This window comes from Aedes aegypti, chromosome 2, assembly GCF_002204515.2.
Source record: "Aedes aegypti strain LVP_AGWG chromosome 2, AaegL5.0 Primary Assembly, whole genome shotgun sequence".
NCBI lineage: Eukaryota > Metazoa > Arthropoda > Insecta > Diptera > Culicidae > Aedes > Aedes aegypti.
In genome coordinates, this window is record NC_035108.1 from 92,007,698 (window position 1) to 92,034,085 (window position 26,388).

The 26,388-nt window shown below is 35.6% G+C and overlaps 1 protein-coding gene across 1 annotated transcript in view; it reads left to right on the top strand.

Moving 5' to 3' along the window:
• Nucleotides 1–26,388, top strand: part of LOC5578974 (protein GDAP2 homolog) — a gene marked incomplete in the record, with an annotated part of 352,509 nt that overhangs the window by 119,689 nt on the left and 206,432 nt on the right. Inside the window, 1 exon segment of the mRNA XM_021841532.1 lies at nucleotides 26,021–26,147. Coding sequence (XP_021697224.1) covers nucleotides 26,074–26,147 — 74 coding nt within the window.

Sequence of the window (26,388 nt, forward strand, 5' to 3'; positions counted from 1 at the left end):
ATCAACCATTCGTAGTATCGATCATGGCGCCCTGTAGAAATATGCAAGGAGCCGCAAATCAACCCAACTTTGACTTCTTTTGACGAAATTCGGCTTTTCCGTGGGATAACCCAAATTTGGGTTAACTGATATATACCTATCATTAGGTTGTTTCCCTTTGACAGCGGCAAAATAAACAACTCAGTGCAAAAAAATCTACCCAGCGTTAGCTTTCGAAGTCTCCGTGATGGGTTAAAACAACTTAACGTTAGGTAAACTCGAAAGAACCCAAATTTGGCTTATTCCATTGAACTTCGACGCTGGGTCGGTGCATCTTTCTCTGTTTTTGACAACATTGCTGTTGCGAGAGAGGCAAAACAACCCAACCGTGGGTAAAAACTAAATGCAGTTTTTCCAAATTTGCGTAAAAAGAACTCATTTTTTGGGTAGTCTGATTTCTCCGTGTGCTTTTTGCATCGATCTCGCTCTATCCGCCAACCATGACAGAATGGACTTACCCACTAGAAAAGACCGATGGGACTTCATGTTCGCTCTCTTTTGGCTTTGCGACAACTCGACGTCATCGATCACCATCATCATCAACGAAAGTGAGATATCAACAAACCAGTGATAGAATTACCACCCACTGTAGATGATCAGTTTATATAAGAAGTATAATCGAATAAAGTAATTTAAGTAAATAAAGTGAATTGGACTATTGAACTTACCTGTGCCGTGTTAGATACTCTGTGGTGCCTAAAAAAAATAGGACATTAAAAGAGAACATTATACTCACCTGTGGTATGAATTCCGTCCCCGTTGTGCGAAGTGGTGAAAAGTGTTTTACCACAGAATCGCTTTTCTTCTGAGCTCATCGAACAGGATTTTTTTTTATGATTTCTTCCGACTTTGCAAAATATCGTCATAATTGGGTTCTTATATACCCTTTGTACCATTTATCGCCATAGTGGAAAACACGTTTTCTAACTTAAAATTGTAAATTTGATGCAATCGAAGCTGAATTTGTTCATTTTTCCTTACTAGGCAACATATATTCATCGGTTAAAGCCGCCGGTTAAACCATAATTTGTTATGGTACTATTGACAATGTGAGGTTAGATTTAGATTTTTTCCTTGTGCTTTGAATAGCCAAAATCGTATCAATGGAATAATTGTGTTTAGTTTTCTTCCAAAGTTTTCACTAGTAGCGTCGACAGGGTTGCACCAATCACCATTCTCGAACACCCTTTGCATTTTAGCTTTGCGTTAGGTCACGAATACCTATTATGCATACTTCTACCCTATATAAAGCTTTGTATCAAGCATATCCTTTTTTGTCAATGAGAGAGGGAGGCGCAATGCCCTTTCCTGGCTATGCCCGTGCGCACACATGACCATGGCAGGGTGCACCGATCAGAGAGTGATGCCTAAGGAGTAGGAGATTGTGAGGGAACGGAAGGATGAGTTGTAACAATGTGATGTATTTAGGGCAAGAACCGCTCTGCAGTATTAGCGCGTCCCGAGATCATCTTCCCCGCTGTGCCTAAGCAGGAGTGCCACCCCCTTCCACTAGTTGGGGGTGATAAGAGGGAGGGGTGAAGCTGCAGGGTGGAACACAAAATTACAATCTTCTACATGCAGAGATATGTGCTGAGCCGGGCGCATATTTGCCACAACGAACCGAACAGGCAGGCGTTCCGTTGTGGCAAAAGGATAATGGAAGCCACTTTCAAGCGGAGCACAAGGCGAAAGCGAATTTCAAAGGCACTCACGATTATGGAATCTCAAGATGGATTCCACATGAATGATATATGAGGGAAAATTCGGGGTCGAGCAGCACCGTGTGGGTTGGGTTGGGTTTTGGGATTCAGGATTTAGGTTTGGTCCGAGCAGAAATCCTTCGAGATGCGGTGCGCGTGGATTACCATTTAGATACAAGCATCAAGCATCGTCCCAGTCACGGCTCATTAAACGTAAAAAAGATGTGATCGATTTCTCCGGAGTGGAGGCACGAGTTATGTTTCTCGATTTTATTGCTAAATAGCTGAAAAGGGATATTGTTGACGTGGGTGTGGATTGTTGGATGGATCGGAATCGAATTTATTGGGGGCAGTGGAATGGAATTTTGCGGAATGAGAATCAGTCAAATGTGGATTTCATCCAGCCCTGACGTCCTGATTTGGAAGGTTTAGTCAGCAATTCGTAAGATCTAATGTTTTATTTTTATTCGACTATAACAGCATCATCGTGTTGTTTTTCAAAGCAGGATTCGTAAAAAAATTAAACCAACCCTTTTAGTTATTCATTTAATTTTAATTTAGTTTTATTGGGAGTATTAGAAGTTGAGGTCAGGAAGCATTAAGAGAAATTTTCCATATTTGCAAGAATGAAGAGAAAATATTCAGTCTTTTTTTGCAATTTACTACAAATGTCACGCAGGTTTCGTCCTTTGGCGGAGAGGCCTGTGTCATCCGCAAACAAAGATTGTTTGACATCCCTGAGGTAACTCAGGTAAGTCAGATGTGAAAACATTGTACAATATAGGTCCCGAAATTGAGAAACACCAGCTCTTGCAGGAAGTCTTTCAGACTTGGAGTTCTGATAATTAACCTGAAGTGTACGATTTGACACATAACTATGTATGTTGGAAAATAAAAGTTTTTTTTTTACAATCAAGCCTTCATGCCAAACACTGTCGAATGCTTTTTTTTTTCCTAAATTCTTTTTCTCTTCAAAAAATTTCGAGCGCATTGTCAATATCAAGTGTTATTTGCAAAGAAATGCTAACACCAAAATTACTATCAATGTATGTTTCATATGTATTCCAATCGGCTCATAAATAATTTAATACGGAGCTGATAGAATTAAGAATCGCTTCGTAGGATTTTTATAATGTGACAAGGACATGATCAGAATCAAAATTAGCATGAGTAACCAGTTGGCTACAAAGCACTATGTTGAATTTTGTGAATAGCGCCTAAACCTTCGATTTTAGCGGTAAAGTTTATTCGGAGAAGTTTTTTGGTATATTAAAACGCATCTTTTGATGGAAAAAAATTGTGATCAATCCACCAAGCAGTGATACAGAAAAACTATTTTTCCAACACATTGAGATAGACATATGGTGTCTTCGGCACTGTATAATTGACAATTTAAAACAATTTTGTCGAAAACAAGATTTTTCTATCTCTTAAACTTTTTTAGATATATGCCGTTGTATGTGAATGGCCCCTGAAAATTCCTGCTATCAAACAAATAAGATGAATTACATGTCAAGTCAGTCACAGAACTTGACCTCCTTGGATTTTCAGTAATTTTTTCACATGTTTTTCGTATGATACAATAAGTGTTTTCCATAGAAAAATCGATCATTTTGACTGGAGAATAACCTTTGAAAATGGCTTATACATTTTAGCCTGCAACTAATTTGAAAAATTTAACTCCGAAATTGTTTATTTTAGAGAAAAACGTTCTATTAAAAAAATGTTGTGTTTGGCCTACAGGAAAAAATATACACTGAAAAAATATTTTCTGTTTTTTCATGAAAAATTAATATAAAAAACTTAAACTTTAAATTACACAAAAAACCATTCAAATATTTTTTAAATTTCTTCCATAGAATCTTGATAGTAAACAGATATTTAGGACAAAGTTTCATGATGAAGAAATTTTTAATAAAAAGTTATTCTAAGAACAACTTTTGGACGATTTTCAATTTTTTTTTTGTCAAAATAAATACGTTCTGATGATTCAGTAAGAATCTTGAAATGATTCTAAACCATAATGATTATATGAATAATTTCTCAAGAAGTAGCCATTTTCGAATTACCGTCAAACGGGGCTACTTTTGATTCCGGGGGCTACTTTGGACACTCGCGTTCTGGATTTATTTGAAGCATAAATATTATTCTGAGCCATTTTGTGTCTTCAGAACTTTTATTAACCAATTTATGCTCTACAAGAAGTTATAGAGAATAAATCATTACATTACCAAATTGTATTGATGTCTAAAATTGTCCAAGTAGCCCCTTTTTTGTTTTGAAGGACACATATTTTTCGCTATTCAAGCAATATTTTTATTTCTTGATGGATTTGTCTCATATTTTGAACGTTCGTTACGCACATATACAACTTAAATATAGGCAAGAATAATCGAAATCTATTCATAATTCCTCGAGCTACAAATCTCCAAAGTTGAAGTATGTGGAAATAATGTCAAATGAAGCCCCGTTTGACGGTATATCGAGTTTAATGCAAAAAATAGTATATAAATATGCTATTTTTATTATTTATTCGCGTTTCTCCATCAATAATAAAATATTTTCAAAAACAAATACCATATGGAGCAATTCTCGCTGAAACCAGGCCGCCATCGGCACCCATCGTAAGAATTCCAATTTTATATCACTGATCGCTAGTTTTCGATAAAACTTAATGGTGATCCTTTCTGTTTTCTCAAATTGGTGGACCCCTCGTACGCCAGCTAGCTGAACAGTATGCGAAAAAGCCCATTTTTTTTTTTAATAAATCTTGGGTATTTCTTCACGTGATATGTCTCATATTTCGCTTGGAACACATAGCAAACTTAAAGGCATCGTATAGAGAAAGGGTATAGCTTTCATTTAAATCTGAAAAAAATTGGGCGACCATTTTGAATTTGGCCGCCAACTTGAATTTTGTTAGAAAAATCGATTTTTCAACATAAGCGCACCGCTCGTTTTGAATTCTGAGATCACCATCAGAAAGCTGAGGAAAAATTGCGTAAGATAGGCTACAGAAACTAGGTGAGCAAAGGTATTTACCCTATGATATGAACGATTTTCTAGATCATGTTCTACTATTTTGACGTATATGGCGAATGCAATTGATGCAAACATCATTTTGTGTACAACAAAGAAACAAGTTTTTAATCGTTGGTATATTATTTGAGACAGATAAAGAATAGGAGTATTATTTTGAGTGAAAAATCTGGCGGCCATCTTGGATTTAAGTAGTAGAATGAGTTTTCACCTTGATAGCACTCAACATGTTGACTTTACTTCTACCGTTACACTTTATCTTCTTCTTGTTCTTCTTTTTCCTGACGTCACGTCACTACTGGAACAGAGCCAGCCCCTCATCTTAACTAACTTTAAAAACAAATTATCAAATAGGATTTTTACGCTTATTTGCGCTGAATAATTCTTCTGCATATTTAGGAGTTGAAAAATAGCATTATTTCTTTCACTTATTTGGTCTAAAACCATTGATAGAAATGAACAATCAATTGAACAGCTGAGATAAGATAAGAAAGATAGAATCTGATTGTTTTTTTAACGAAGGCCTCATAATTCAACATGATGAGCACTGAGATGGTACAAAATCATTCAACTGCTAATAACCAAGATGGCGTCGAAATCCAAGATGGCCGCCAGATTTTCCAACCTCGAAATGATACAGCTGCGTTTTGGCGTTACGTCCACATTAGAACAAAACCTGCTTCTCATCTTTTAATTTCGCTATTTTTTCACATGCATGTTTGGCGGTACTAATAACGATACTTTATGGCTCAGAAAATCAAGGATTTTTTTGCTTCAAAATTTAAGATTTACATTCTAATTGAATACACTTTTGTCAATGTTTTACGTTAAAACTACAGATATTACCACAAGACTTACTCATGCCCCAACGCGCAATCTATAAACTTCATTCAATGAACAACAATGCATATGGTAAAAAAATGTTTGTTTGATACAATCAATGTTTTTGGATGGTTTTCATTTATTAAATTTATTTATTCTTTATTACTGAATTTAAAGATATGTCGAAGAATTATTCTGTTGTCAGAAATCGCATTATAAAAGAAAATTCCTGTTTAACAACCTGGATTTATAACTAATAAAGATCAGAGTATCAGGCTCGGTTCCAGTAGGGACGTAACGTCAGGAAAATGAAAAATAATAAGAAGAAGAGTATACGTAACCTTTTTTTATTGGTAGCCTCTAAATTCGACATGCTGTGTGCTATCAAGGTGAAAAATTAATTCTTCTACTTAAAATCAAGATGGCGTCAAAATCCATGATGGCCGCCAGATTTTTTCACTCAAAATAATATTCTTATTCTTTACTCGGCTCAAATAATACACCAAAGGTTGAAAACTTGTTTCTTTGTTGTACAAAAAATGATGTTTGTATTGATTGTACTCGCCATATACGTCAAAACTGTATAACATGATTTTGAATATCGTTCATTTGATAGGGTAAATACCATTGCTCACCTAGTTTCTGTAGCCTATCTTACGCAATTTTTCTTCAGCTTTTTGATGGTGATCTCAGAATTCAAAACGAGCGGTGCGCAAATTGTGAAAAATCGATTTTTCTAACAAAATTCAAGATGGCCGCCAAAAATTTTTCAAGTTTAAATGAAAGCTATATCCTTTCTCTATACGATGCCACTAAGTTTGCTATGTGTTCCAAGCGAAATATGAGACATATCACGTGAAGAAATACCGAAAATTCGCAAACTGTTCAGCTAGCGGGCGTACGGGGGTCTACCAATTTGAGAAAACAGAAAGGACCACCCTTAAGTTTTGTCGAAAACTAGGAATTCTAACGATGGGTGCCGATGGCGGCCTGGTTTCAGCGAGAATTGCTCATGGCTACTCCTAGAGAAATTATCCATATAATCATTATGGTTCACAATAATTTTAAGATTCTAATTGTATCATCAAAAGGTATTTATTTTGAGCAAACATTAAAACTTTGAATATCGACCAAAAGTTCTTAGAAAAACTTTTTCATTAAGAAATTCTTCATCATGAAACTTTGTCCCAAACATTTGTTTACTATCAAGATTCTATGGTGACAATTAAAAAAATATTAAAAATGGGGTTTTTGTGTAACTTAAAATTTAAGTTTTATTTTAAAATTTTTTATGAAAATAAATAAAATATTTTTTCAGTGTTTATTATTTTTATTATAGTCCAAACGGTTCACTTCAACTTCTTCATAGAACATTTTTCTCTAAAATCAACAGTTTCGGAGTTGGAATTTTTCAAATAAGGGGCATGCAAAAATTTATAGGTCATTTTCAAAAGTTATACATGAGTTAAAATGATCAATTTTTCTATGTAAAACAATTATTCTACCATACCAAAAAGTTGTGCAAAATGTAATCCAAATCGAAGACTATCAAGCACGATTTTTATTTTTTTCGATTCATTCTGGATGGCATTCGTCATAAGCCTTATAAAAACGAATTCCACCAATTATTCTTTTACTTTGAGAAATAGAGAGGTGCGATTGTTAGCAAAAATATGTGTTTTAAGATGTCTAACAACTTTGCAGAAGATATGAAAAATGTAAAAAATCTTAGTAAAAAGTTATGTACAAAAATGATTTTAAACGAGTTTTTTTTCTTACAATTGCATGTACATTATGTTAAAAAAAATCGTAACTCTTTTACTAGATTTGTTAGATATCTTAAAACGCGTGTTTTTGCTGAACATTGCATCTCTCTATCTCTTAAAGTAAAGGAATTATCGGCACAATTCGTTTTAATAAGGCTTATTTGCTTGATAGTGAAAGCCCACGAAAAGACGCTTAAAGACAAAAGTTTTTATCAATTACCGAAAGGGAATATATGGTACTTTCATGGTTTGTAAGAGTTGTCTGTGCCATTTTGCGCCGAAAGCAGTTCTTCTTCTTCTTTCTGGCGTTACGTCCACACTGGGACAGAGCCTGCTTCTCAGCTTAGTGTTCTTATGAGCACTTCCACAGTTATTCACTGAGAGCTTACTATGCCAATGACCATTTTTTGCATGCGTATATCGTGTGGCAGGTACGAAGATACTCTATGCCCTGGGAATCGAGAAAATTTCCAACACGAAAAGATCCTCGACCAGCGGGATTCGAACCCACGACCCTCAGCTTGGTCATGCTGAATAGCTGCGCGTTTACCGCTACGGCTATCTGGGCCGAAAGCAGTTATAGGGGCCTAAAATATCTCTTGAAAAATGAGTAGTTCAAAAATAGCTTTGTTACTTAGAAAGATAGCGTTATGATATGATCACCAAAAACACGATATTTTTCATGACAAACAACTTTGTAGAAAACACAAAAAATGTTAGAAATCTTGGAAAAAAGTTATGATAAATAATATAATTTTAGAGGTCATTCACATACAACGGCATGTATCTCAAAGAGATAGAAAAATCTTGTCTCCGACAAAGTTGTTTCAAATTGGCAATTCTACAACTTTGTCGATGACACCATATGTCTATCCAAATGTTATGAAAAAAAGTTTTTCTATCTCACTGCTAGGTGGATTGATCACAATTTGATGATTTGAACAAAAAGATGCGGTTTAATATATCAAGAAACTTCTCCAAATAAACTATATCTCCAAAATCAACAGTTTGGGCACTATTCAAAGAGCGCTCAAAATCGCAAAAAAAAACACTGCACTATGGTCCAGGCACAGACAAACAGACGTCACACTCTCATCGCTGTCCATCGACCAACTTTTTAACGATCGATTCGAATATATGGTAGGTGGTCAATCAACCACCCGCAGCGCTCGCGTCGTTTTTGTTCGTGTTTGACGTTTACACTCTACCGCCACCTGTTGGTCCATTGGCCAACTACAGTATTTTCAGCATTGGGCGTACATGTTTTCGCGACTATGATTTTCATCGCGATTTGTTCTAAGTGTTACGTCTGTTTCTCTGTGGTCCAGGAATCAGTTTTACGCGGAAAGATGCATTCTGAACTTTAGAATGAAACATTAGACAAAAACGGTCTTCTACAAAGTTGTTTGTATTAGTTGAGCCCTTTGTTTGGTTTTATTGAAAATTAGGGTGGACCACATTTTCATAGAAATGATTAAACTAACTTTCTTATTTGTAGAAATTATATTATACATGCTTCAGCAAAGTTGTAGACCATTCAATTTCAAGCAACTTTGCCAAAACAAGTTTTTTTGTATCTCTTAAATTGACCGATTTAGAGCTTTTTTCCTACGGTGACATAGGGTGGTCCGAACAAAACTGGTTTTCTGGCTCTAGAGTTTTCAATTCAAATTTCTCATCAAAGTATTCTATGAATCACTTTGAAAAATGCGTAATTTGGTGAGTGAAGCAACTCGCTATCTCCTTCCGTTTAGGAGTTATTGTTGTTTTTCTTCCAAAAACATGGCTACTTTGATTGTGAATATCTCTGATTGGGGCAAACATAAAAAATATCTTTTGACGGTGTTCAAAAGACAAAATAAAATTGTATATTATATCAAAAAATTACAGATGTGTTATTTTAGTAACTCTAATAAAACGTCTTGAAAGTCAAACATTGTTTATCACAAAAACTTTAATAACTTTTGAACTAAAATAGATATCAACAATCTTTTTGCATGAAAATTTGCGTTTTGTTAGGTTCTAAAAGGCGTTCATAGACGACTTTGACGAGAAAATAATATTAAAAAAACTAGAGTTAAAAAACTTATTTTTGTTGGACCACCCTGCGATGATTAGGAAAAAATGCTCTAGATTGGTCAAATTTTGAGCTACAGAAAAACTTTTTTTGGCAAAGTTGATCAAAATTTCAAGTACTACCGCTTGCCTAAGAGCATATACCAGTATTTTTGCAAATAAAAAAGTTGATTATATGATATGTGTGATATTGTGGACCACCCTAGTTTCAAATGACACAGTATGAGAGCTTACATTTTTAGAAACAATTTTGTAGAAGAACATTTTTGTATAAAATTTCATTTTCATGCTCAAAATGTAAAATAATAAAGAAATACATACCATGAAAATCTTCAAATTAGTTTTAGAACCCTATCTTTCTTATTTCAGATTTCTCGTCAAAGCGGTCTATGAACGACTTTTAGAACTTAACAAAACGCAAATTTTCGTGCAAAAATATTGATGATATCTATTTTAGTTCAAAAGTTATTGAAGTTTTTCTGCTTAAAAACCTTTAGTTTTTCAAGGCATTTTATTAGAGTTACAAAAATAACACATCTGTAATTTTTTGATATAATATACAATTTTACTTTGTCTTTTGAATGCCGTCAAAAGATATTTTTTATGTTTGCCCCAATCAGAGATATTCACAATCAAAATAGGCATGTTTTTTAGAGAAAAACAACAATAACTCCTAAACGAAAGGAGATAGCGAGTTTCTTCACTCACCAAATTACGCATTTTTTAAAGCTCTAAAAGTGTTTCATAGACTACTTTGATGAGAAATTTGAATTGAAAACTCTAGAGCCAGAAAAACAGTTTTGTTCGGACCACCCTATGTCACTGCAGGAAAAAAGCTCTAAATCGGTCAATTTAAGAGATACAAAAAAACTTGTTTTGGCAAAGTTGCTTGAAATTGAATGGTCTATAACTTTGTTGAAGCATGTATAATATAATTTCTGCAAATAAGAAAGTTAGTTACACAATTTCTATGAAAATGTGGTCCACCCTAATATTCAATAAAACCAAACAAAGGGCTTAACTAATACAAACAATTTTGTAGAAGACCATTTTTGTCTAATGTTTCATTCTAAAGCTAAAAATGCATCTTTCCGCGTAAAACTGATTCCTGGACCACTGTGCACTGTGCCAGGGCTATCAGGGTATTGAATTGAAAAATATCCTGAAAAGCACTCGTCAAATAAAATTCTGCCATTGGAATTTCTTCGCGAATCATTTCATGACCGATGTTTTGGCATTTAAGTCACCAATGACAAAAAAAAAATGACGTCAATTTCCGCAAGTCATTTTGAAGTAAATTAATTTGCTGCTGAAGTTATGAAAATATATTTACAAAGCTGTGATTCAACAGAAACACCCAAAGATTCAAAAATGTTGATTTCAAATGACAAAAAAAGTTGAAGTTTAATACGCCTATTAATTATCATTACAACTCCCACACATGCACCATCAAGTCGAGCATTGGTCTTTAAAAAAAATGGATCTCTTTCTAGTTTGGATCTAGATTTCAAATAATTTTTATTAATAACTATATAGCAGTTATAGTATGTTACTAGGTGTAAGAAAATTAAACAGCTCGTCCTCTTTACCATTCAAAGAACGAGTATTCCAATTTGAAATATTAAAAAAAATATAAAAAAATTGAATCCAATGAAACGTAATCCAATAAAAATGTTGTTAGTAAATTTCACACCAACTTTCACTGCTTTATCTATTGTGGTGGATTTGAACATTGCATCAATCATGTGGTTCAATTGTTAAGTTAAAAAACTAAAATCAGAGGGAGACATATAACTTGAAGTAGGTATATTATCTGATGATTTTCCGTTTGGTTTTGGTAGACGAGGAGGCGGAATAGAAGTTTCCCGTGGTGGCAAGGTTTTTTTTTCATTTGTTTTGAAACAATTGAAACGGGTACTCGTAGTATGAAAAGGGGAGGAGTTTAAATTACCTGCTACGATATCGGCATAGGATTTACCGTGGGTAGAAAATTGAAAAAATAAAAGATTCGAAGGGAAAAAATAGTTTTGTGAATGAGCATGATCATAATCTTCCTGATGGGCATGATTATTAATCAAGCGATCGTCAACTGAAAAATGAGCATTGTTCGATACTCTATCAGGGAAATTCCGGAAACGACCGTTATCGTTACGGACATTACTGTTCATCTGCCTGGCACGAGCCTCGCCGACTCGTCTACGCGAAGGGCAAGCCCAAAAATTGGACTTATGATTGCCCCTGCAATTTGCAATTTGAACTTATCGGTATTTTCTTTCACTGGACAGACGTTCTTAGCGTGAGAAGAACCTCCGCAAATCATGCATTTAGCATCCATGCGGCAATGTTTTGTTCCATGACCCCACTTTTGACACCGACGGCACTGAGTGGGGTTCTGATCATTTCCTCCAGGTTTTTGTAAATGTTCCCACGTCACACGGACGTCGAACATAAGTCTTGCTTTTTCTTCAGCTTCAATATTATTCAATTAATTTTTGTTAAAGTGAACTAAATAATATTCTTGAGAAAGCCCTCTCCAAAGAATGTCGGGTTTGGTTCTTTTACTCATAATGATTATTTGGATTGGCAAAAATCCAAGTGAATCATTTATTACATTTTTGATCTCTTCAGGTGACATTTAGTCACTTGAGAGACCTTTCAAGACGACTTTGAACACACGTTCAGTTTTGTCGTCTTTAGTAAAAACAATGTGCTTATTCTATTCATGATATTTGAGAAGAATTTCGCGATCTTTAAGAGTTTCCGGCAATACGCGACACTATCCTTTCTATGCGATTTGGAAGAAAACCTTGATTCCCCCAAAGGAGTTCAAGATCTCCTACCTACATCCACCAAATTCGGAACAACTGATCACGATTGGTGGCACTCTTTGTTTCTTTACTTGAATCAAAGGGCCTGGGCTAAAGGCTGCTTCGATTTGGTGTTCGTAAAATGTGTCTATACTATCGAACTGATTGCTCAGTTCGATGCAATTATCAGCATTAATTATTTCACCCTTGGAAGAATGCGAAAATTCCGAAAAAACGTCCTTTCTTCCATTCATGCTACGTTTAGTGACAGTTTTAAATCCCGGTTTTTTTTAAGGGAGTTGTGAATTCAGAGATTCACCCTTTCTTTTGTTTCAGGTGGCAACCATGTTTAGTGAATGAACGAAAGAAGAAGTTTTTTTTTCAAAGACGGTGCCCAAGAAGGATTATCACCGCTAGCTTTCACTAACGGGTCCCACGAAAAATCGAAGGCACGGGTCCAAACAAGAATCGTCAAGGGAACAATTGTGGAAAGTATTGTTTTAGTAGCACTGGAAAACACCGTTTTTAGTACTGAAGAGTACTGTTATCGTTGATATGGACTATCATTCTGCACAAAACGACATTTTCAAAAAGTGTACTGATTGAGGCAAGCAAACTTATTCTGGAAGAAACCATTGTGTTATTCTTGTAAAAGTTGGTCAGGAAGAGAGCAATATCTATAGCTTTACCGGGAAGCTTACAAGACTGGTCAGAGATATGATGGAAGGAAACAGCCGGGGTATGATTTTCACAAGATTCATGCAATTTGTTTGATGTACATTGTCGGCAGCAAATTCGAAAAGGTGTCAGTGTACACGTGCTTGAAACGCAAAGCAGCATAACTGATTTGAATGTCTTGAAAACAAAGTACATGCTAATAGGTGACGTTGAGCAAAACGTGATGCAATAATAGTAGCGCAAAAACTGGACGCAGTCCCCTTTTACCGTCAACATATACTGTGCATCAGCCCTGAAAGTGCCATCAGCCAGACATGTTCCACTTTTCCAAACCAACCTGGACAAACTGTTCGTTCCAGAACGTGCCAACAAATGATTTATAATCCGAACTTGCTGACACCTAGATATTCATTGGATCATTTTGGATTCGATCCAACGGCAACACTCGGGGCTGCCAGAATTGTTCACTGGATATTATGCTTCCGAATTTCCGCATTTGCCCAACCGGAGCATATGGTGCATCACAGGAAGATGCCCGCGAAAAATATAACTGGCCCAGAATTAATTTCGCTCGCTTTGGCCCTGAAATAACGAATCGTGTTGTCCAGCCACCCGGATGGAAACGATTCGATTTCGATTAAAGTCGACCTTTGGCACGTATGGTCCATTAGCCGGGCACATGCAAACACGTGCACCTAAGGGTGTTGGACTTTCCGGGATGGTCCCAAAAGCTGCGTGGGTTGGAGTTATCGGAGCGAGAATGGGTGTGGATTTATGGCTGGAAAGCTTCCTTTATTGCACAGGATTGGATCCCGTCGAGTCTTCGTTGTTTCGATTATTAGGGGCCTTCTCAATTGTGATGCCGACAATTTCGGACCATAAGTTTGACGGAGGTAAATGGGATTAGAAGGCTCGTATTGAAAGACGCATCTTCTTGTACAATGTAGTTTCGTTCGGCCTTGGCATTCAATGCAAAGTGTAGTACAGTTGAGTCGAGGATACTCGTCCGTACTCAAAAATTCCGGCAAACGAGTGTGACATTGAACCCAACTTCGGTAGTAAGCATTATTCTTCCACACGATTACATGAATAATTTATCATGCCGTTTTACATTACGTGTTTCAATGTGAATGTGGAATCCTCCTTCGGTCTTCCGGAGTGCCGTGAAATTGCAAGAGTTTTATTATTATTCCATTTGTTTTGCGAAATGCATACATATTGGACGATGGAAATTGGGTTGAATTTGTTATTCTGGCGAATGTGGAAAACCTGCATAACTGAGTTTTACGACGAGTTATTTTTATTTTTCTGACAATGGATTGAGTTGCAAAAAAATTAACACCGGAACCAGTTTGCTTCTAGCTCACATCATCAGGCATATGCTGTGTCTACTGAAAGGCCCTATTCAATCAATCCAGCTGGCGGTAAGCATCTTAATTTAATTAATGATTATTTCTCGCGTTACAATTCCAAAGGGCCAATCAACAGATAGTTAGTTCTGAGAAAACTCGATGAGAATATAGTTCACCACATTCCCAGTTCCTATTTCTCAGTACTCAAATCAATGAATTTCATTTCCTGCTTGTTGAGCGATGATCCCCTAGCGTACATTGGCCTAAGGTTCGGCCTTTTTTGTTTACTTCGAGTGGACAAGAGAGCGCCATTGGCCTCTCACCATGCTAGGGACAATGACGATTAGCGAAATTTTACGATTGTATTCCTTCTTTATGGAGAGAGATCTCGTTTGAGTAGGGAGCCTATGGAAGATTTGGAAAAAAGGTTATTGGCCATTTTGCATAGTTGGTTTTGGGTAGTTCTTGTTGAATTAATAAGTCAATTTTTAAACTAAATGTGTTGTCCATAGTTTTAAACAAGTATATTAACTTCAAAATCATGTGAAATGATTTGAAATCGGTTAAGTATTCTTGAAGTTGTGGTCTAAAATAAATGATTTTTTTTAGGAACAAGAGGAAAAATTTGGAGAAAACATCCAACAACTAAGTTTTTTTTTTTTTCGATGAAATGATGTTTTACACACCTTCCATTAATTTAATTTTGAAGAGAATGCAGCTAAAAGCTTCAAAATTGGTTAGAAAATAACAAAGTTATAAAGACCTCACTGGAAGTCATATTTCATAAGAATTCATCTCTAAGTTTAGCGCCACCTTCAAATCTTAATATTTTTGACTCAAACTTGGAGTTTTTTATGTTATTTAAATTCAGAAGAACACATATTTTTTTGGTTTTGATAAAATTCGAAAAATAAACCGCACCCTAATGCATAAGTTCAGCTAATAATCTTATACTGTCTTGTACTGCTACTGTCTTGAAGAAATTTTTGAAATGATCTTTGTGGAAAATTAATCAACAGCTGAAAATTATGGATACTTTAAGTTTATATGCTTATTCATAATGCATTTAAAAAAAGTGTCACATTATGCATTTAGGGTCAAAATGACCCATGACTTTGAAACACTCTAAAGAATTCATTTTTGTACCAATTTTCTTTTTTTAGCTTTACCCTGGACATTTTTTGGAACCTGTTTTAGAAGGAAGTGGTACATATGATCTCCAGAAATTCATATATATGCATGGTACGACGATTCAAATTTCATGATTTTTCATTCCGATATGCAAGAGCCCCAATTAGATTTAACAATTGATAGATATAACAAATCAGCATCATTCGATAAGTCATTATTCATGTTTGGAGACCAGTTCAAACCTCCTACTGGGAAATTTGCAGAGGCTCCAGACACTTTTCCAGAGATTTCTCCAAGAATTGTTTCAAAAATGTCTCTGAGATTTTTACCAAAAAATCCTCCGAGGTAATCTTTACTGTAATCCCAACAGTGATTTTTACCAGGAATTTCACTAGGGGTTTCTTCAGACATTCCTCCGAGAATGTCTACTTGGAGAGCTTTTGATCGTAACTATATTTCAAAGACCGGTTCCGAAAGGGCAATTCCTCCAGGAGTTCTGTCAAGTTCCTTTAGCGATTCCTCCAGGAATTTCTCCAAGGATTTCTCCGGGAACTTTTCAAGCAATTATTCCAGGGATTGCTTCAGAGTTTTTTTTAAGGAATCTTCAAACGTTTTCTCCTGATATTTCTATAGAGGAAGTGGTGGTAAAATGAACAGGGGTGGTAAAATGAACAAAAAAAAATGCCTTTTACCGAGAAAAACAAATTTCAATTAATTTTTATCACGCACGGACGATTTAAAGTATTAATCCGAGTGTTCGGATTGATACGGAGGTCAATTGAAGTGAAAATATCAACGAAAACTAAGATTTTAGAAAACCTCGTTTGAAAATTGGAGCTGACGTAACTTTTAGCTCAGGAGTCTTGAGGATTTTCAGTGAGGTGAATATCGGTCTGATATGATGTAAAATCTGATACCTATAGAATTCTTTTTGAATGGGTTACAATCATTAATGAATAAATTTTCGGAAATGCAATGAAAATTTTCAAAAATATTTGTTTTGCTCACGTTTTTTGCACGTTGTTAATTTTACCACCAACAGCTGTTCATTTTACCCACATAGTGCAGATAAAATGAACATTTGCATCGTTTTTTACTAGCGATAAAAATATGTGAACATTTAGCTATTCTAGTCTGAATTCGTGTCGCTGCTATAGATAATATCCCTATCTTTGATGTTGTGCGATAGAACCATACAAATTTCTCGTTTTTCTATCAGAAACAAGATGATACCCTTAAGGTGTTCATTTTACCACCCCTTCCCCTAGAGTCTATTTCATAAATTTTTCCAAAGACTCTTTTAAGGATTCCACCAGAAAAATCTCTACAAAAAACTCTTGACTTCATCCAGAAATTCCTCCTGTGATCTTGAAGAACTACTCCTGTTATTTCTCCATCCCGAGATTTATCCGGGGATTCCACTAGGATTTTTAGAGGTTCCGCCAGGAATTCTTCCAGGGATTCTACAAGAAATTACTTCAACATTTTGCTTGAAGAATTCTTCCAAGGATATCTTTTTTTACATGCAGTATTCCAGTAATTCCTCGAGAATTTTTTTCAGAGATTTATTATTGACCACTGAAAATTCCTGTACGAATTCCTTAAGAGATCCCCTTCCGAATTCCTCCAAAGATTTAATCAGAAATTAACCTAAGACTGTCTCCAGTGATTCCTCCAAGAATGTCTCGGGAGCTTCTTTGCTGACGGAGTTATCGAAAAGCCCCTGGATAAATTAATGAAGGAAACGCTGGACAAATTTCGAGAAATCACTGGAATAATTTTGAAAGGAACTCAAGTAGAGATTTTACTGTTGTTATTCTTGGAGAAGGTTCCTGAACAAATTTCTGGGTTAAACTCTGAAGGAATACCTGGAGAGATTTTCCGGGAAGAATCTCTGGAAGGAGTCTCTGGAGAAATTCCTGTAGAAATCACTACAGTATAAATTACTGAATGAATTAATGAAAGATTACCTGAGTTAATTGATGAATTTGAATTACCATGGTTATGGTAAATCGCTTTGAAGGATTAGCTGGGTGAATTGCTGAAGGAATCCTTGGAGGCATCTCAGGAGAAATCCATGGAGAAATTCCTGGAGTAATCGTTGGCTGATCCCTGCAAGAATCGGTGTGAGGATTATGCGGGAGGAATCCTTGAAGAAATTCCTGCAGATATTTCTGGAGAAATTCCATGGTAATCCTTGGAGGAATCCATGGACAAGTTTCTGTAGGAATCGCTTTAGTCTTTGAGGGAATTTTCTAGAGGAATTCTTGAAGAAATCCCCAGAGAAGTTTTAGAAGGCTAGAACGAATCTCTGAAGAAATTTTTGAGGGAATTTATGGAAGATTATTTCGAAAATTGTTTGGAATAATTCACGTACCGATTTTCCAGGAAGTATTCTTTAAAAAAAACTCTTGGACGAACTCCTAAAAAAATCTTAAAGTGAAGAATCTCTGGAGAGATTCTCGAGGGAATTCCTGGAGAGATCTCTACATCTATCCTTGGAGGAATTTTTGATGAAATATCTGGATCCTTCAAGAGATCGTTCTAGGGTAACGATTGGAGAAATACTTGGATACATCTCAGATTACTGTAGATTATCTCGGGGGAAATTCTAGTAAATTCCTTGAGAAATCTCAGAAATAATTCCTGGACAGTTCCTTAGCCGAGTGATTAGAGTCCGCAGCTACAAAGCACAGCCATGCTGAAAGTGTCTGGGGTCGATTCCTGGTTGGTCCTAGATCTTTTGACTTCCCTTGACTTCCCTGAGCATAGAGTATCATCGTACCTGCAACACGATATACGAATGCGAAAATGGCCACTTTGGCAAGAGAAAAGCTCTCAGTTAATAACTGTGGAAGTGCTCTTAGAACACTAAGCTGAGAAGAAGGCTCTGTCCCAGGGAGGACGTAATGCCAAGAAGAAGAAGAATATATCTGGAGAAATCCCATGGTAATCCTTGGAGGAATCCATGGAAAAGTTTCAGCAGAAATCGCTTTAATCTTTGGAGGAATTTCTAGAGGAATTCTTGAAGGAATCCCCATAGAAGTTTTTAGAAGGCTAGAACGAATCTCTGAAGAAATTTATGAGGGAATCCATGGAAGATTTCCTTGGAGTAATTCACGAAACAATTTTCCAGGAAGTATTTTAAAAAAAAATCTCCTGGACGAACTCCTCAAAAAAATCTTAAAGTAAAGAATCCCTGAAGGGATGCCGTGCTGTACATTATGAGACCTTTTTTGGTGCGCCTAATTTTTCTTGAGATGTGTCTCAATGCGGTCTCATGCGCTCCGTCTCATGTGCTGTTTAACACTTCAGTCGTCGAGCTGTTGTGTTTTGTACAACAGTAGTGAAAAAAGCTAGCTTTTCGTTCACAACAGCAGCGTGGTGGTTCTGACGGTTGCAAACCACGCGACGACTGGAAGGTTAAAAGTCAGCGCAATAATGGAAGCGATGACAAAATTTGTCAACGAGGATCGAAATTGTAACTCTCGGATCGCGAATCTTCTACCATATCATGTAGACCATCTAGACACCTGCATTATTAGAAGAAAATAGATGTAGACCCTCTTCATTACTAAGCAGTTGTTTCACAACTTAGATACCGATGGTGAGCCGTAGCACTGAATGCAGCTCATGAGACGAGTCTCCCCGGGTGCACATCACTTATCGCGCGCTTTCAGAATTTTCGTGAGCCTCCTGCTAGTGCAGCACACTGCGATTCCGATGAACTGAGAGACCGCTTGGCTGGAGACTCGTTAGTACATTTATGTACTCCTCAGAAATATATAACTCTACTGGGGATTTCCTGGAGCCATGTTTGAACTGGTCACCAAAGGAAATCGACCTGATCGTGCGTTGGTATTTGTGAAACTTTTCCGGGAAACCTCAAACGGCGTGATTGAAGTAATTCTTAAGTATTCACTGTTTCCATTGAATCCTTTCAAATCTATAGGAAAGATTGTTTGCACAACTTTCGATATCTGATTCCGTTGTACTGGCGTGAACTCTTCGAATTTTCGTGGAGTCTTTGAGATATCTGAGGATTCTCTAACTTTTCATTTTTCTTGTTTGTTTTGGTCTTCGAAGAACTTTTTTGAATATCTTTGATAAATTGTTGGAAGGAGATGGAATCTTCACAATATATTTGTTGAATTATGAGAAGATTCTTTATATTTCCTTATCGGACTCATGCAAAAATGTAGACTCAGAATCTACTCAGGTAGACTTCTGAGTAGATTCTGAGTGGAATCCATCATATCTAGCATCATATTTAAATTATTACATTATCTCTCATAGATCACAGATGATTTTTGGCTGTGCATGCCAACGATTTGTGTTGATTCATCATGTTATTTTTTATTTTTCTGTCTTCATTTACGATACATATCTTTATTCCTAGACTAGTTTATCTCCGGGCCATGAGTTCCTTACTTCAATTCGATCCCAGGTCCTTGACATGACAGGCGTGAGCTCTAACCATTCCACCAACTCCGATTCCACTGAAAACTTAGATTACAAAAAAAAAAAAAAACATTTTTAGAGGTCTGCGTTCTTCAAACAAATTTTCAAGGGGGTCACAGCTGCAAAGAGGTTGAGAACCACTGGTTAAAAACGACTAAATTATCTTTTATTGCGTGTAAAATAATTCGGTATCATTCATAAAATTGTTGTTAAACAAAGATTATTTTTTAGTCAAAACAGAAAAGATTTGAAGAAAACTATCATTAACTAACAAGGGAAGGTCACGATGGTGTTACACGGGGTTTTCAACCGGACTATTTTTGTTAGATTCTACATGTCGAAATATGAAAAACCCCAAAGCCTTTCGGGTGATGGACCAGTGGTGAAGCCAGGAGGGGCTCAGAAAGGGTCGATTTTGTTCGAATATAATATTATTGAGTCAATTGAAAATTTGTCAAAAAGATTTATCTCAGTATTTATTACGATTGATGAAATATCGGCAACGCAGTCTTTTCTGTTAAAAACGAGTTTTATTATTTAACCCGACGTTTCGACGCTGGTATGGCGTCTTCTTCAGGGGAAACTGTAATTATTTTATTGTTTACATAAGGCTTTAGTGTTAAATTAAGACAATTACTTACAATGATACGTTCGTTTTGTGTCTTGGGTTATGTATTTATTATGTATTTATTACGATAGTAATGAACAGAATTGTCATTATTGTATGTTTGTAATGTATTTTTATGCCATTGGCGTATCTAACATGGAATATGGATACCAAACAAATTTGGTTTTATTGAAATAGTATACCAACAAGGAACCCATCCTGATTGCGCCTATGGCATGGAAAAATACATTTTAAACAAACATCAATGTCAATTCTGTTCACTATCATCACAATAATTACTAAAATAAATATTTTTGTCAAATTTCCAATTAGCTCAATAATATAATATACGTACAAAATTGCCCCTTTCAGAGCCCCTCCTGACTACACCACTGGTCCATCACCCGAAAGGCTTTGTGGTTTTTCAAAAATACTCCGGTTGAAAACCCCGTGTAACACCATCGTGACCTTCCCTTGTAAGCTTTTTTTTATTTAAAAAAAAAATAATGTTATACAAACCTTTGCATATATTCAATTTTGAAGAATATAAGCTTCAAAACTGAGGTTTTTCTTTAATATGATTTAAATTCAAAAGAGCAGATAAACCAGCATCAGGCTAAAAGTCTAAAAAAAAAATAATAATAAGAATAATAAATTTAGAAGAGCACACCATATTAAGGTTTAATTATTTTCTATTTTCGAAAAATAAACCAAACCATAATGAATTCTTATTCAAGTCTAGCTTCTACTTATCTATATTGTCAGCAACACAGGGCATGTTTTTGTTCTGAAGAAATCTTAGAAATGATTTTTGTGGAAGATTTATCAACAGCTGAAAATAAACATAAGTATAAGTTTATTTGCTGCGACTTCAATAAGTATACAGATTTCTCTATAGAAACCTTAAATTTTGTTTGAGAATTATTTGAGGATCTCCTTGACATTTCTCCGAAAAAATTCTGCAATGATTCTTACAAATGTTGCATTCTTCGTGAAATATTTCCTACTATTTCTTTGGATATTCCTTAAAAATACCTTTAGGAACTCGTTTTTTCTATAAATGTTATCGTTATTCTTTCATGAATTCCTTCGAGAAATTATCCGTGGATTTTCCAGGTATTTCCCCAAGGAGTATGGAAGCGTTTTTCCCGAGATTCCGTCAAAATATCTACAAAGCTACTTCTTAGAATTCCTCTAATGATTTATTAAAACAACACCCTACGACTACTCACGAACATCTTCTCTGATTTCTCCATATATATTTTTTTTTTGGTTTATTGGTGATCCATTCGAAACTCGTTCAAGTATTTGGTATTTGTTTTCTCTTAGCAAATTTTTTTTTAAAAATCTTTGAAGGGAATTCTGGAGAAAATTGGAAAGGTATTCCTGAGAAATATATGGAGAAATGATTGTAGGAATTACTGAAGAAAGTATCCTTGTAGGTGTTTATGGAAAATTTCTCATAGGAAATATTAAAGAATAAACACCTGTAAGGAACGTCAATTGATTCCTTGAAAACAATGTTAAATTATTTCTGGGTCTATCTACGCATATATTTTCTGGATGTGTAGACGTTTACTACAAAAAAAGCCACTTTGCTTGCTAATTTCCTTTAAATTTTAAACCGGACTATCATTTTAATATGATGTTAACGAAAAAATGGCAACTCCTATTGCCTCCTATAGATTGGACTATGGAATAAAACGAACATTTTACGATATAAACGACATGTGCTATTTTTGGTAGATAGATCGTCTCTAGTTTAGTCGATTTGCCAAATTTCAGCTTTTTATATTAACAAAAAGTCATATAAATAATTCAGTTTATGCAAAAAATTTGCTCCCTTGCACTAGTAGTTGCCGTAGTGTTCCAGTAGTGGATCAACGGATGGAAGCAGTTTCTTAAATGGATGTATAAAAATGAAGAAAGCCCTATAGATAATCTTTATGCATCATTCGAAAAAATGAAATTAGTTTTATCATTCTTTTTATATTTTTCCCATAGAGTGAAGGTTGAAATCTTTCTATTGACGCCAAAAGATCTCTGTTAAGGCTTTTCGTTATTTTGATATGATTTTTTATAGCTTAGATAGTCCACTAATGGCACCGGCACCCTATCTACAAGTCATCTAAACAACACTTTTTTGTAGGAACTGCCATATTTCGGTTAGATTGTTCTGATAAAAAAGGGTTATCAAATTTTGACCCTTTACAAATGATAGTCAAGATAAGTTTTGAAAAAAAAAAACTGAGTATGCAAAGTGCCTTATTTTGTGAAGATCTTCGTATTCAGAAAGTTTCATGGAAATCGGAGAGGATGCTGCCAGCTCGGAATACGATTTGGAGCAAAATGTTCCTGTAGAAGAAATTTCTCAAAAAATATCTCAAAAATCTGTTCCGAAAGTATTTATAGTTACTTTACGTGATTTCCAACAGCTCCTGAAATTATAACCTTTCTACAGAATCCCATTCGTAGAAATGACATCTCCGCTTCTTTTCCAAACATCTTCTTTGTTTCAAATATCCCCAGACTACATCTGAAATTGCTAGATCTTTCATTCGCCATAATTTCATGAAGACTCCAGTAGATCCTCTACAGATCTCTCAGGAGTACTCTAGAGATTCTCTGTAACAGTTTGAAAAATTTTCACAGGAGGTCCTTCAGGGTTTCCTCTAGAAACTACACAATTTATTACTAAGCATTTTTTTCAAGTAAGTCCTACGAAAAAAAACTTGTACAGTCATCTCTCCCTTACTCGATATTGAAGGGACCATCGAGTTAGGGAGGTATCGAGTTACAGAACACAAAAGCAGTGCAACTGCGTTCCAAGAGACCATTGAGTTAACCATGAAATCCAACTTTTGCCATGGTTCTCTAACTCGATATCGAGATACGGAATATCGAGTAGTTAACTCTCCGCATTCCACGTGTGTTCAAGTACCTGTGCAAATCAAGCGTAGCTTGCGCAAAAAAAAACTTGAAGAAAATTTGTTGTAATTATTGGAGATGCCATTATAAAATGCACTTTGAAGAATCCTTAAGAGCGTATAAAATGATTCCTGGAATAAGAAAAGCAGTAATCAATTGATGGAATTTCAGAGAAATTTTTGGTATTTAAAAAAGTATTTTTTTAAAACATTTTTTTAGTACACCTACTGCAACAATTATTATATCTCTTAAACTTTTGGAGGAAGTCACTAGAATAATTCCTGGCTTATAATCTAGGAGATCTCTGAAGGAGATATGTGAACGTTTGTCAGGTAAAATTCATACAAAGTGATTTTTTTTTTTTGAAAATTTCCTGTAGAAGTTAGTTTGAGAAATTCCGGAGAAATTTAAAGACATTTTAAAGTATATCTGGTTTAACCAAATTCAATGAATATAAGGAATACTTCGGAAATTTACTGAGTTAGAATCCTGGTCGAATCATGAAAATAATCCTTGGAGTTTTTTGTAGAATTCTCTTTCGGAATACCATGGAACAATCCTTGGAAGTAGTGTATTAAATTTTTTTCTCTTATGAGCAGGTGAAATCAACTCACTTGTAAAAAATCTGAACTGCTACGGCAAATGAAATGTAATATGTTGTTAACAAAATGTTAATTAAATCTTAAATTTGTTTTACCAAATTAGGACGATAGTGTTGTCTAATAACACAGAACACCTAGATATAAGAAATAATGAATGTAATGTTTGGAATGATACTAATAAAGAAATTAAAAAAAAAAAGTGTATTAAAATCAATGCTTGATATAACTTGAGCTTCTTAAAAATCCCTTTGGAAATGTAATAAGGCGATGATTTCATTTATTTCTCAGGTGAAAGCTCCAATCAGGCCATTTCAAACGTTCAAATATATTTAATTGATTTTAGAAGTATAAATCCCTGGAAAAGGCAGGTCCAGATCCCAAGAAACTCCTATCGCAGGAAGAATTCGTCTAGTAATTGCTGACTGATGGAAATAACTGTATAGTTTTTTAACCCGCATCCGCCCAGCAAATTGAAAAAAAAGTCCAAATTGTAACCATTTCGGTGAATCTATAACGGATTGCCTTCGTTTAGTTCGAATCGAATCATCTGGATGTCTGGTTTTTGATGATCATTGGAATCTCTGGAAATGTCTACTGCTATAAAGTTATTCCAATGGGTCACTGACCCCAACTTCCTTATCAACTAAGCTTTAGTTGATTAGGGGAATCATTGCATGGATATTGGCTACCTACATGACAGGTCCGATGACTTAGTAGTGAACCAGGTTCTTAGAAAATAGAAAAAAATCGAGCTTATAGCTCAATATGCTCTGTCAACTATTGTTTTATTTCTAGGTGGCTAATACTCTTAAAATGTTTGTTTGATTAGGTCTGAGCTGATTTTCAAAATGACACCCAGGCAACCAAAATGTACGTATAACGAAAGGAGGCTGAAGGCTTTGTATGTACAAAATTTCACTTATAAGATGTCGCGAAAAGGCCTTCTACGTATAAAAGTGGAGGCGATATGCGTGCATATATTATGTGATGAATAATAACATACAATGCGAGTGTATAAATATTCTACCAAACTAATCTGTGATGTCATGCAACTTAACTTATGATAACAAATGTTGATTTGACAGCTGCTACGGATTGATTTGACTTACTTTGTACGAGTGTACGAGACGAAACAAAATGTACGAATGAACTCAGAAAAGAAGTGTTCTATGCGAGGAAACTCATCAATCTAACGAGTTTATCCACGGTGTTTTGCGGGTTTGATGTAATTAGTATGAATAAACGAGTTTGAACGTGGACTTTTTTGCGATTTCTGGTGGTCTGGGACAATGTTTATCAGCCAAATTTGCCAGCTTACAAGAAAATTAAAATAAGCCTATTTGAGGCCGGTTCCACGGAGCTCCCATAAATAGCCTAGAAAATACCAAAGGTAAAAGCTGGTCTCGACGAAGTCGAAACTATAAAAAGAAGTTGATTTGGAATCATATTTGTACTAATAAGTTGGGTAAAAGTTTATCGCAAACGAAGTTGGGGTCATTTTTATGCGACTTAACCCAGTGTCCCAACGGAATAACTTCGAACCAGCGAACATTCCCAGAAATTGCAATGATGATCGAAAAACTAGACATCCAGATGAGTCTATTTGAACTAAAACGAAGGTGATCCGTCAAGAATTGCCGAAATGCCGAAATTTCAAAGCAATATTTCATTTGTGGGAAACACTGAATGCGTTTATCGGAAAATCCTTAAAAAAAACCTCAGAAAATTGTTTTTGAAGTTTTTTAGAGGAACCAACAATAAAATTGTAAAAGTAATTCCGTAGTGATCCCTATTAAAATCTTGGATAGTTTTCTTCGGACATCCGAAGAGAAATTTTGGCAGGAAATAATGAAAAATGGTCGAAAAAATCAATGATGAAACTAAACACGAAGTATTATTCAAATGATTAAAAAATGCCTAATTCGGAAAAAGCTTCTACTAAATCTAATTATTCAATATGTTATTCAAACTTTCTCATCGACAAAATTCCTTCCTTCGCAGATTACATTTAGCTGAATTGGCAACTTCATAAGTATTCCCCTAATTGGACTCCAATTGTCAAGCCATGCCCCTGTTAACCCTCAAATACAACGTCCCCTTCAACGAGAAAAGTGTCGCCTTCAGTGGTATCAACTACCAGTAAGTAGCCACCGTCAGTCGCCCATACATTCTTCCTTCCTTGCAAGCATGTGATTGGCTTGGAAAATTAGTTTGTAACGTGCACCAACCCCCACATCCACGTGGATGCTTCCAGTCTCGGATCATCAAATTTTCATACCGCACCAATCGAACCTGCTTGCTTCCATTGATCTGAACCACTCGGTGGTGGCAGGCAACTGACGAAACAACCCAACTACAAAGTCGCGAAAAACCGACCACC